Source organism: Somniosus microcephalus, chromosome 1 (genome assembly GCF_052327205.1).
Source record: "Somniosus microcephalus isolate GS21.2 chromosome 1, FLI_Smic_1.0, whole genome shotgun sequence".
In the NCBI taxonomy this organism is placed as follows: Eukaryota; Metazoa; Chordata; class Chondrichthyes; order Squaliformes; family Somniosidae; genus Somniosus; species Somniosus microcephalus.
This window is the reverse complement of record NC_140987.1, coordinates 462,871,777-462,884,988: the sequence shown is the minus strand read 5'-3', so window position 1 is coordinate 462,884,988 and position 13,212 is coordinate 462,871,777. Positions and strand designations below refer to the sequence as shown.

General features: G+C 46.9%; 1 protein-coding gene across 2 annotated transcripts in view; it reads right to left on the bottom strand.

Annotated features, from left to right (window-relative positions):
* Window positions 1–248: 248 nt before the first annotated feature.
* The window catches only part of mospd1 (motile sperm domain containing 1), a 106,446-nt gene continuing 93,482 nt past the window's right edge, over window positions 249–13,212 (bottom strand). For both annotated transcript variants that reach the window (XM_086002393.1, XM_086002390.1), the window contains exon 6: window positions 249–3,569. In XM_086002393.1, the coding sequence (XP_085858519.1) occupies window positions 3,538–3,569 (32 nt within the window). In that variant the 3' untranslated portion in view covers window positions 249–3,537. The remainder of the gene's footprint in view (window positions 3,570–13,212) is intronic.

Genomic DNA, 13,212 nt, shown 5'->3' with positions numbered 1-13,212 from the left:
GGGATTTAAACTCACATCTCTGGATCATTAGTCCAGTAACATAACCACTTTGCTACCGTACGCGATCTGAAGGTCAGAATGTTGCAGGTTCTACACAGCAGTTTAATGGAACACCCTGAACACAAGACATTCTTAGATAAACAGCAAGAATGAAGTTCAAGTTATTTATGAGAACTACCTCACCACCAAATGGAGAATATAAAGTCAGATGGGATTGGGTTATGGAAAAAACAGAAAATGTTAAAATCTGTTCTCAAAAATAACTTTATTAAAATGTTTAAATAAATTGTATAAATCATGATGTAAACATTTACAAATTGTCATACTGGTACTTTTTTTTTAGAAAAAGAAAACATAAATGACCTTTAAACACAAAATCTGCAGAATGTAAGTCTGCACAGCACAGTTCACTTGCCTGTGAGCTCTCGATGGGGTAGCGCGTCCCTCAGGGTTTATTTCCAGACACTGCGTGGTCACAATCAGCTTCTGTATTCGTAACAGTTTAGAACACAATTTAACTCAGAATTTTAAGAAATTTCCTTGCAGAAGACCTGACAATTGTTTATTACCCCAGTTTCCTTGCTTTCCTGGATGTGCTGATTGTTGCGATATAATTCTATTGGCACCACTAACCCGCCTACCGCCCGCCCCCCCAATATCGCAGCCAAGTACCCATACTTTGTGCGTCTAGACAGTGACAGTTGACATGCTATTTGACCATGAAAGTTTCTCTCGATACTCGGAATCTAGCTTTCTCTTGGTTGGGGCTCTGGATAGCAATCTTAAGTTAGACCCCCGGTTGATTTCCCCACTCCTCAGCTCAGGGGAGCCGATGCCCAGCTGTAGCATCCAAATGAAAGTACTGCTTGGTGCAGGGGGAGAAGAGCAGACCCACACCTTTGGGCTGCACTGGCCAAGGTGAATCCATTCACTGATGGATCTGTATGCGTCTGGGGAAGGGGGAGCGTGCGAGCGATGGGTGACCCTCATGTAACCAGTGCCACGATCCACATCAATGCTCAGCTTCACTCAGAAGGCACCTCATGAAACGGACAAGAGCCTCCTGAGACAGTCACTGGAGCCGACAACATGCTTGAGCACAAGCTTTCGAGCCGGGTGTTTCAGATACTTAAGCTAATTCTACTAGCAGGCGTTGCGCAGTATAGCGCTGAACTAATCATACTCAGGACTGGCTCTCACAAAACTAAATACACATTAAACCTAATCGCAAAATGAACCAGACAAGGTGGAACTATTGCAATAACCTATGAGGAAAATTAATGTTCCCTTTAAAATAACCTGCCTCTTCCACTTGTACTCTGTACAGTGAATGGGGGCTGGCTGCTATATTACCCAGTTAGTCATTCAGTTATACAATGCATATGGACTGGTTTAAAAAGAAGAAAACATTCGAAGTATTTTTGAAGTGCAGTCACTGTTGTAGCGCGGCAGCCAATTTGCGCACAGCAAGCTCCCACAAACAGCAATGAGATAAATGACCCGCTACAGGAAACTTTCGTTTAACCGGAGGTTAAATGTCCGGAAAGCTCTATCCACCGGCAAAATTCAGGAGTCGGTTCAGATAAGTTTTTTTTACTTCTCGTTGCTTTTTTTCTCCAGTCGTGGCTCTGCAAAGGTCTAGCTGAAGCTGTTGCTTAGCTACAGAGGCACTTGCAAGCTACGCCGACTGTTTTGAAGCCAACAGGGTTTGTTGCTTCACACTGAGCTCAGAAGCTCCGTATGTTTTAACATTAGCGCTGGTTTCTCCAGCAGTTTTGATGGAACGGCAACAGCTCGGTCCCGTCAGTGCCGGCTACCAGAAAGTTTCCTGTAATCTGTTTGTTGGTGGGGTTAATTAAAGGAGAACAACTGGCCAGGACACCGGGGAGAACTCCCCTAGTCTACCTCAAATAGTGCCATGGGATCTTATACATCCACCTCAACAGGCAGCTTAACAATTCAACTGAAAGACAGCACCACTGACAATGCAGCACTCCCTCAGTACTGCCCCTCCGACAGTGCGGCGCTCCGTCAGTACTGCCCCTCCGACAGTGCGGCGCTCCGTCAGTACTGCCCCTCTGACAGTGCAGCACTCCCTCAGTGCTGCCCCTCCGACAGTGCGGCGCTCCCTCAGTACTGCCCCTCCGACAGTATAGTACTCCCTCAGTACCGCCCCTCCGACAGTGCAGTGCTCCCTCAGTACTGCCCCTCCAACAGTGCAGTGCTCCCTCAGTACAGCCCTCCGACAGTGTAGCTCCCCCTCAGTACTGCCCCTCCGACAGTGCAGCGCTCCCTCAGTAATGCCCCTCCGACAGTGCAGCGCTCTGACAGTGCAGCACTAGATTATGTGTTCAAGTCTCTGGAGTGGGGCTTGAACCCATGGCCTACTGACTCCGAGGCGAGAATGCTACCACCGAGCCACGGCTGACACTATGGATTGAAGTAGCAATTTAAGCTATTTTATAACAATCCTAATTAAAATTTGTCGAATGCACTTGTTGAAATAAAAACAGAAAATGCTGGAATTACACAGCAGATGCACCAGATTCTGTGGAGAGAGACAGGTTAGTGTTTCAGGTGTGTATCCATTGTCACAACAGCATATACAACTTTGCACTACTGAAGTGCTTGTTTTTAAAATCATTTTCAGCACAGTACACTTCATTGGGTACAGCCAATCCCTGGGCAACTTTCACTGGGTACAGCCAATCCCTGGGCAGCTTGCACTGGGTACAGCCAATCTCTGGGCACCTCGCACTGGGTACAGCCAATCCCTGGGACCCTTGCACTGGGTACAGCCAATCCCTGGGACCCTTGCACTGGGTACAGCCAATCCCTGGGACCCTTGCACTGGGTACAGCCAATCCCTGGGACCCTTGCACTGGGTACAGCCAATCCCTGGGCACCTTGCACTGGGTACAGCCAATCCCTGGGCACCTTGCACTGGGTACAGCCAATCCCTGGGCACCTTGCACTGGGTACAGCCAATCCCTGGGCACCTTGCACTGGGTACAGCCAATCCCTGGGCACCTCGCACTGGGTACAGCCAATCTCTGGCAGCATTACATGTGCTGTTGTTCAGGAATGCTCATTGGTTTTGATGAAGGGACCAAGGCCTTTCCTCGCGATCTCACTTGGGATGGAGGACACATTATCACATGATTACATCAAAAAGCTCCACAGGCAGGGAGTATAAAGTAATAACAAATGATGTTCTATTTAATAAAAGTTCTAACCACATATGAAACCATTTATCCAAACTTATTCAGAGCAATTAAAACAAACAAAGCTTATTGACTTGGTGTTTTGTGACGATGAGGCTGCGGTTTTACACGTGAAGGTCTTGCCTCAAAGTCTTGCGTAAACATTAAAATGCAGGAAATTCAGATAAATCCATGCAGTTTGCAACACGTGCTCCTGCTGCCTGCCTTCAGATTCTGAAAATGGTCACAGGCCCTCGAGTCCAGTCTGTGCTCCCGATGAGCGAACGGATCAGTCCACGCTCTCAGTCCTTCATCTCACCTGGACCATACCTTTTCATGTTCGTAGGATAACCATGGTCACAAGACCTGAAATAAATAAGATTTGGTTTTTGTTTAGAGAGGAGAATGTGCATTTATATAGTGCCTTCCACATCCTCAGGACGTCCCAAAGTGCTTTGCCTCCAATGAAGTACTTTTCAGGTACAGTCACTGTTCTGTAGGAAAACGTGGCAGCCAATTGGCGCACAGCAAGATCCCACAAACAGCAAATGAAATAACTGACCATTTGATCTGTTTTGGTGCTGTTGAGGGAGAAAGTGTTGGGTCCGAAACCAGGAGGGCTCCCTGTTTCTCTCCGAATAGTGCCCTGGGATCTCTTGGTTCCACCTGGACAGGCAGTCTAGGCTTCAGTTTAACATCTTATTTGAAAGAAAGTCCTCTTGACAACAAGGGTTTTTACTGGATATTGCCCCTTTAATTCAGTCACAGTCCACAAGGAGATTCAAAAACAGCCACACACCCTCATTTCCGAGCCTTTGTTTTGAAGACTAGTGGACTGCCTCTAAGCAACATGATTGAGGGAGGAACCAAGCCATACTGTTCAAACCTAAACATGCTGTATGATTAGTTAAGGCGTGTCTGATTGGCAGCTCCGTTTGGATTTAGGATTCGGTTGACAATTGAAGGTTTAGTTTTTATTGTTGTCTTTCTCAAAGACTGAGTGATGTGAGGAGGTGTGCGACAAGAGCAGTAGCTAAAACAACTCGAAGGAGGTGTTTCAGTTTGTTATCCTGGGCACCAGGACAAGTTTGAACCATCTCAAGTCCCACCAACTAAGCCAAGCTGACACCAAGTCACTGTATGAATTGAAACAATGATGTTCCCCGTCGTACCATGAATAGCACATGGAGTGGGGCCAGTTAGTGCCTGGACAGTGAGTGAGTGGGGAATGGTGCCCGCATAGTGAGTGAGTGGGGAATGGTGCCCGGACAGTGAGTGAGTGGGGAATGGACGGTGGGGAATGATGCCCGGATAGTGAGTGAGTGGGGAATGGACGGCAGGGAATGGTGCCCAGATAGTGAGTGAGTGGGGAATGATGCCCGGATAGTGAGTGAGTGGGGAATGGACGGCAGGGAATGGTGACCGGACAGTGAGTGAGTGGGGAATGGACGGTGGGGAATGGTGCCCGGATAGTGAGTGAGTGGGGAATGGACAGCAGGGAATGGTGCCCGGATAGTGAGTGAGTGGGGAATGGACAGCAGGGAATGGTGCCCGGATAGTGAGTGAGTGGGGAATGGACAGCAGGGAATGGTGCCCGGATAGTGAGTGAGTGGGGAATGGACAGCAGGGAATGGTGCCCGGATAGTGAGTGAGTGGGGAATGGACGGCGGGGAATGGTGACTGGATAGTGAGTGAGTGGGGAATGGACGGCGGGGAATGGTGCCCGGATAGTGAGTGAGTGGGGAATGGACAGCAGGGAATGGTGCCCGGATAGTGAGTGAGTGGGGAATGGACGGCGGGGAATGGTGACTGGATAGTGAGTGAGTGGGGAATGGACGGCGGGGAATGGTGCCCGGATAGTGAGTGAGTGGGGAATGGACAGCAGGGAATGGTGCCCGGATAGTGAGTGAGTGGGGAATGGACGGTGGGGATTGGGGAATGGACGGTGGGCGATTGGGGATTGGACGGTGGGGATTGGGGATTGGGGATTGGACGGTGGGGATTGGGGATTGGACGGTGGGGATTGGACGGTGGGGAATGGGGATTGGACGGCCATGGAGGGAGTGCAGCGAAGATTCACCAGGCTGATACCTGGGATGGCAGGAATGACGTACGAGGAGAGATTGTGTCAATTGGGCTTATACTCACTGGAGTTTAGAAGATTGAGAGGGGATCTCATCGAAACCTATAAAATTCTGTCAGGTCTGGACAGACTAGATGCAGAAAGGATGTTTCTGATGGCCGGGGAGTCCAGAACCAGGGGTCATAGTCTAAGGATAAGGGGTAAGCCATTTAGGACTGAAATGAGGAGGAATTTCTTCACCCAGAGAGTGGTGAACCTGTGGAATTCTCTGCCACAGAGGGCGGTGGAGGCCAGTTCATTAAATATATTCAAGAAAGAGTTGGATATATTTCTTGAGGCTAAAGGGATCAAGGGATATGGGGAGAAAGCAGGGACAGGGTACTGAATTTGGATGATCAGCCATGATCTCATTGAATGGCGGAGCAGGCTCGAAGGGCTGAATGGCCGACTCCTGCTCCTATCTTCTATGTTTTATGTTTCTCTGAAGTCAGATGTGGAACACCTGAAAGATGTTAATGACCATCACAGCTTGTAACTCATTGGCTGAACGTCTAAAGTACAACTCTTTTATTGACTTTGTCTGTCAAAATGTGAAATTATTTAGAATTCAGGCTATTCAACATCTCTCAATTTGTATTACTGCCTTTTAGATCTTAGAATATAAGAAATAGGAGCAGGAGTCGGCCATTCGGCCCCTCCAGCCTGCTCCGCCATTCAATGAGATCATGTCTGATCTTCTACCTCATCTCAACTTTCCTGCACTATCCCCGTATCCCTTGATTCCCTTAATATTCAAAAATCTATCGATCTATGTCTTGAATATACTCAACGACTGAGCCTCCACAGCCCTCTGGGGTAGAGAATTCCAAAGATTCACCACCCTCTGAGTCAAGAAATTTCTCCTCATCTCAGTCCTAAATGGCCAGCCCCTTATTCTGAGACTGTGACCCCTGGTTCTAGACTCCCCAACCAGGGGAAACATCCTCCCTGCATCTATCCTGTCAAACCCTGTAAGAATTTTGTATGTTTCAATGAGATCACCTCTCATTCTTCTAAACTCTAGAGAATATAGGCCTAGTCTACTCAATCTCTCCTCATAGGACAATCCCTCCCATCCCAGGAACCAGTCTGGTGAACCTTCGTTGCACTCCCTCTATGGCAAGTATATCCTACCTTAGATAAGGAGACAAAAACTGTCCACAATACTCCAGGTGTGGTCTCACCAGGGCCCTATATAATTGCAGTAAGATGTCTTTACTCTTATACTCAAATCCTTTTGTAATAAAGGCCAACATATCTTGCCATTAAATGCCTGTGGACAGTTGCAGATTATCACTGTTCATACACTGAAGTATTGAAGGCTGTAAAGCAAGAGGTGGAGAAAGTTTTGTATATTCCAGCGGGTGTGGGGATCAAGGCGGGAAGAAGTGAACACCAGTAACAGTGGCCTAATGTGAGCACAGAATCATAGAAACAACAGCTCCGAGGGATACCACTCAACCCATTACAGGTGTATAGGTGCGAGCTCATCAACTTGAACCCATTACCCTGCTTTTCCCTGTATCCTTTTAGTATCTTAGAGTGACTTATTGTCAGCATAGAATTTACAGCATAGAAGCAGCTCGTTCCACCCATCCTGCCAGTGCCAGCTCTTCACCTGGTCCGATATATTCCAATCCCATTTCCCAGCCTTTCCCTGTATCCTTCTTTATTTTCCTTTTCAAATCCATATCCAATTTCCTTTGCTATGATATTACAGACTCTGCCTCAATAACCACCCCACAGCTTATTATCTCACACGGCTTTGCCCCTTTCCTATACTTATTCCGAACCTCTCCCTCCTAGACTTGCTCCATGTCACCGAGTTTTAAACTCACACCCACAGTTCTATCTATTGTTGGTGCCACATTCATGAGTTCGGTTCAGGAGTCTGTCCGTCCTGTTCCACACCTGGACCCCCATGAACGATCTTCTCGCTGGAAGGGGAAAGTGATGACATGTGATGTTGTTAATCAACAATCGATCACGTGTTGCCCTGCACTCAACGGTTTCCTTCTTTCCATTGAACTGCCTCAGTAAAGCAGCACTGCTGCCTCGATTAGAGATTCTGGGTATCGACAAGAAGGTGCACTGACAGAGGCTGTATCAGCCCCAACTGCATCACCATCACTGAGAGAAACAGCAGGGATGATGAGCGCCGTATCACACAGCACACCAGCTAGCCAGACGGGCAACTGGGTGGGTTGATGGGGGAAGAGACACAGTGTGATGGAGCGGACATTAAAGGGAGAAGCACAGAAAGGGGGAGGTCAGAATCATAAATCACAATGACTCAATATTACCACCTAAAACCTTTCCAATTCATTAAATCCTGCAGTTCAAAGAAGCCCCATTAATGCTCATACAGAATGGGTCCGAGTCACGTGACCTGTGTCTCAACTATGGGATCAATTACACGTCCAAAATTAAACAGGTGCTTCACTGCTCACCATCACTTCGAGAAAATAAGATGAATTGTGTCTGAATACACGGGACAGGCAGAAGATTAGTGAATACATGGGACGGGTAGAGGGTTAGTGAATACACGGGACGGGTAGAGTGTTAGTGAATACACGGGACGGGTAGGGTGTTAGTGAATACACGGGACGGGTAGGGTGTTAGTGAATACACGGGACGGGTAGGGTGTTAGTGAATACACGGGACGGGTAGAGTGTTAGTGAATACACGGGACGGGTAGAGTGTTAGTGAATACACGGGACGGGTAGAGGGTTAGTGAATACACGGGACGGGTAGAGTGTTAGTGAATACACGGGACGGGTAGAGTGTTAGTGAATACACGGGACGGGTAGAGTGTTAGTGAATACACGGGACGGGTAGAGTGTTAGTGAATACACGGGACGGGTAGAGGGTTAGTGAATACATGGGACGGGTAGAGTGTTAGTGAATACACGGGACGGGTAGAGTGTTAGTGAATACACGGGACGGGTAGAGGATTAGTGAATACACGGGACAGGTAGAGGATTGGTGAATACACGGGACAGGTAGAGGGTTGGTGAATGCACGGGACAGGTAGAGGGTTAATGAATAGACGGGCAAGGTAGAGGGTTAGTGAATACACGGGACAGGTAGAGGGTTAATGATAACACGGGACAGGAGAAAGGATTAATTAGCGATCTTGTTGTACGAGGCCCCTTGGGTCGGAGCGATCATAATATGATAGAATTCTTCATTAAGATGGAGAATGAAGTAGTTGACTCAGAGACTAGGGTCCTCAATTTAAATAAAGGAAACTACGATGGTCTGAGGAGCGAGTTGGGTAGGATTGATTGGGGAATGGCACTCAAAGGGTTGACGGTGGATAGGCAATGGCAAACATTCAAAGACCGAATGGATGAGCTACAGAATTTGTTCATCCCAGTTTGGCATAAAAATAAAACAAAAAAGGTGACTCAACCGTGGCAAACAAGGGAAATTAGGGATAGCATAAGACCCAAGGAGAGGATATATAAATTGGCCAGAAAAAGCAATAATCTTGAGGATTGGGAGCAGTTTAGGATTCAACAAAGGAGGAAAAAGGGATTAATTAAGAAAGGGAAAATAGAATATGAGAGTAAGCTTGCAGGGAACATAAAAACTGACTGTAAAAGCTTTTATAGATATGTGAAGAGAAAAAGATTGGTGAAGTCAAGCGTAGGTCCCTTGCAGTCAGAATCAGGGGAATTTATAATGGGGAACAAAGAAATGGCAGACCAACTAAATACATATTTTGGTTCTGCCTTCACAAAGGAGGACACAAATAACCTCCCAGAGATGCCGGGGAACATAGGGTCTGATGAAAGGGTGGAACTGAAAGAAATCAGTATTTGTAGGGAAATGGTGTTAGGAAAAGTGATGGGACTGAAGGCCGATAAATCCCCAGGGCCTGATAAGCTACATCCCAGGGTACTTAAGGAAGTGGCCCTAGAAATAGTAGATGCATTGCTGGTCATCTTCCAGAACTCGATAGACTCTGGAACAGTACCCATGGATTGGAGGGTAGCTAATGGTACCCCACTATTCAAAAAAGGTGGTAGAGAAAAAGCGGGGAATTACAGACCGGTAAGCCTGACATCGGTAGTGGGGAAAATGCTAGAGTCCATTATAAAAGATGTAATAGCAGAGCACTTGGAAAGCAGTGACAGGATCGCACAAAGTCAACATGGATTTACAAAAAAGGTAAATCATGCTTGACTAATCTACTGGAATTTTTTGAGGATGTAACTGGTAAAATAGATAAGGGAGAACCAGTGGATGTGGTGTATTTGGACTTTCAGAAGGCTTTTGATAAGGTCCCGCATAAGAGATTAGCGTGCAAAGTTAAGGCGCAAGGTATTGACTTGGATAGAGAACTGGTTGGCGGACAGAAAGCAAAGAGTTGGAATAAACGGGTCGTTTTCCGAGTGGCAGGCAGTGACTAGTGGGGTACCGCAAGGATCGGTCCTAGGACCCCAGCTGTTCACAATATATATTAATGATCTGGACGAGGGAATTGGATGTAATATCTCCAAATTTGCAGACGACACAAAGCTGGGTGGGAGGGTATGCTGTGAGGAGGATGTCATGAAACTCCAGTACGATTTGGACAGGTTGGGTGATTGGGCAGAAACATGGCAAATGCACTATAATGTGGATAAATGTGAGGTTATCCACTTTGGTGGCAAAAACAGGAAGGCAGATTATTATTTGAATGGCAATAGATTGGGAGAAGGGGAAGTGCAAAGAGACCTGGGCGTTCTTGTGCACCAGTCGCTGAAGGTAAGCATGCAGGTGCAGCGGGCGGTTAAGAAGGCAAATGGTATGTTGGCCTTCATAGCAAGAGGGTTCGAGTACAGGAACAAGGATATCTTGCTACAGTTGTACAGGGCCTTGGTGAGACCACACCTTGAGTATTGTGTGCAGTTTTGGTCGCCTTACCTGAGGAAGGACGTTCTTGCCATGGAAGGAGTGCAGCGAAGATTCACCAGGCTGATACCTGGGATGGCAGGAATGACGTATGAGGAGAGATTGTGTCGATTCGGCTCATACTCACTGGAATTTAGAAGATTGAGAGGGGATCTCATCGAAACCTATAAAATTCTGTCAGGTCTGGACAGACTAGATGCAGGAAGGATGTTTCTGATGGCCGGGGAGTCATAGTCTAAGGATAAGGGGTAAGCCATTTAGGACTGAAATGAGGAGGAATTTCTTCACCCAGAGAGTGGTGAACCTGTGGAATTCTCTGCCACAGAGGGCGGTGGAGGTCAGTTCATTAAATATATTCAAGAAAGAGTTGGATATATTTCTTAAGGCTAAAGGGATCAAGGGATATGGGGAGAAGGCAGGGACAGGGTACTGAATTTGGATGATCTCTGGAGTTTAGAAGAATGTGAGGTGATCTCATTGAAACACATAAGATTCTTAGTGGAGTTGGGGACGATGATCAGCCATGATCTCATTGAATGGCGGAGCTAGCAGCAGAGAGTGCCTTTTGAGAGTTTGGGTAAGTGGGAGAGTTAGGGTAAGTGGGGTGTGAGGTGCTGTTTCTGCTTTGTTTTTCCTGCCAGTCTCAGGATTAGCAGAAATCGCGGAGGCGGAGCAGCGAGGCAAGGCCCAGTCGAGGCAGCCGGGAGCAGCAGCGGGTGTCGAGCCGCAGCGGCGAGGCGAGGCAGCCTAAACAGGCTCCACAGGCAACATTCCAAGGGGAGGTCAGAATTCAAAAGTGACGTCACAGCCAAGCTGGTAGGTGATTGGCTGGTTGATGAGTACTTTTCCTTCCCTTTTAAACCTTTATAAGTTGGTAAGTTCAATTAAATAGAGGTGTGATATTCATCATCTAGAATCGGGGCAGAGGGTATTTAAAAATAATAATAATAAATTAAATTAATTACATAGAATGGCAGAGCAGGTGATGTGTTACTGCTGCAATATGTGAGAGCTGGTGGACACCATTGATGTTCACGGTGATCACATTTGCAGTAAGTGTTGGCTGCTCGAGGAACTCCAGCTCCGTGTTGATGAGCTGGAGTCCGAGCTTCAAACACTGCGACACATCAGGGAGGGGGAGAGTTACCTGGACTCTGTGTTCCAGGAAGTAGTCACACCAATTAGATTAACTAATTCAGATGTATTCCGTGGTCAGGGACAGGAGGGTGTGACTATGAGTGAGGCAGGTACGGGGATCCAGGAGGTAGTGTTGTAGGAGCCGCAGCCCTTGCTCTTGTCCAACAGGTTCGAGGCTAATACTCCCTGTGGGGACGGGAACGGGGACTGCGGGGAGGATGAGCAACCTGGCCACAGCACCGTGGAACGAGGGGCCATTCAAGTGGGGGGAGTAAAAAGAAATGTAGTGGTAGGGGATAGTATCATTAGGGGGATAGATAGGGTTCTTTGCAGCCGAGAGTGAGAGTCCCGAAGGCTGTGTTGCCTGCCCGGTGCCAGGGTTAAGGACATCTCCTCTGGGCTGGAGAGAAACTTGGAGTGGGAGGATCCAGTTGTCGTGGTCCATGTTGGTACCAACGACATAGATAGGACAAGGAAAAAGGTTCTGCTGAGGGAGTATGAGCAGCTAGGGGCCAAATTAAAAAGCAGAACCACAAGGGTAATAATCTCTGGATTACTACCTGAGCCACGAGCTAATTTGGCTAGGACAAATAAAATCAGAGAGTTAAATGCGTGGCTCAAAGACTGGTGTGGGAGAAATGGGTTTTGCTTCTTGGGACACTGGCACCAGTACTGGGACGGGAGAGAGCTGTTCCGTTGGGGTGGACTTCACTTGGCCAGTGCTGGGACTAGAATCCTGGCGAATCGAATAATTAGGGCTGTAGAGAGGGCTTTAAACTAATTAGTGGGGGGGAGGTTTCAAGAGAGAGAAAAATAAAAATGTCAGCGGAGAAGGCAATAGAGCAAGGTAGCAGTGGGGGAATTAAAAACCAGAGCGTGTCAGGAAGGGACAGAATGTATAAAGATAAAGGTAGAGTAGTAAAGGGGGTAAAAGCAGGAATAAATTGTCACAAAACATATTTAAAAGTTCTTTATCTGAATGCACGCAGCATTCATAACGAAATAGACGAGTTGACAATACAAATAACTACACGAGTATGATCTGGTGGCCATTACAGAAACATGGCTGCAAGGTGACCATGACAGAAACATGGCTGCAAGGTGACCATGACTGGGAACTAAACATCCAGGGGTATTTGACAATTAGGAAGGACAGACAGGAAGGAAAGGGAGGTGGGGTGGCTATGTTAATAAAGGATGGAATCACTGCAATAGTGAGAAATGATATTGGGTCAAAGGATCAGGATAGTGAAACAGTTTGGGTGGAGATAACGAATAAGGGGAAAAAGTCACTAGTGGGCGTAGTCTATAGGCCTCCTAAAAGTTGCAACTCTGTTGGTCGGAGTATAAATCAGGAAATAGTTGGGGCTTGTAATAAGGGAACAGCTATAATCATGGGGGATTTTAACTTTCATATTGACTGGACAAATCAAATTGGGCAGGGCAGCCTTGAGGAAGAGTTCATAGAGTGCATTAGGGACGGGTTCCTTGAGCAGTATGTTACTGAACCAACCAGGGGGCGGGCAATCTTAGATCTGGTCCTGTGTAATGAGACAGGATTAATAAAAAATGTCCTAGTAAAGGATCCCCTTGGAATGAGTGACCATAACATGGTTGAATTCTAAATTCAGTTGGAGGGTGAGAGAGTTGGATCTCAAACCAGCGTACTAAGCTTAAATAAAGGAGACTATGAAGGTATGAGAGCAGAGTTGACTAAAGTGGATTGGGAAAATAGATTAAAGTGTAAGACGGTACATGGGCAGTGGTGTACATTCAAGGAGATATTTCACAACTTTCAAGAAAAATATATTCCACTGAGGAAAAAGGGGCATAAAAGAAAAGACAGCC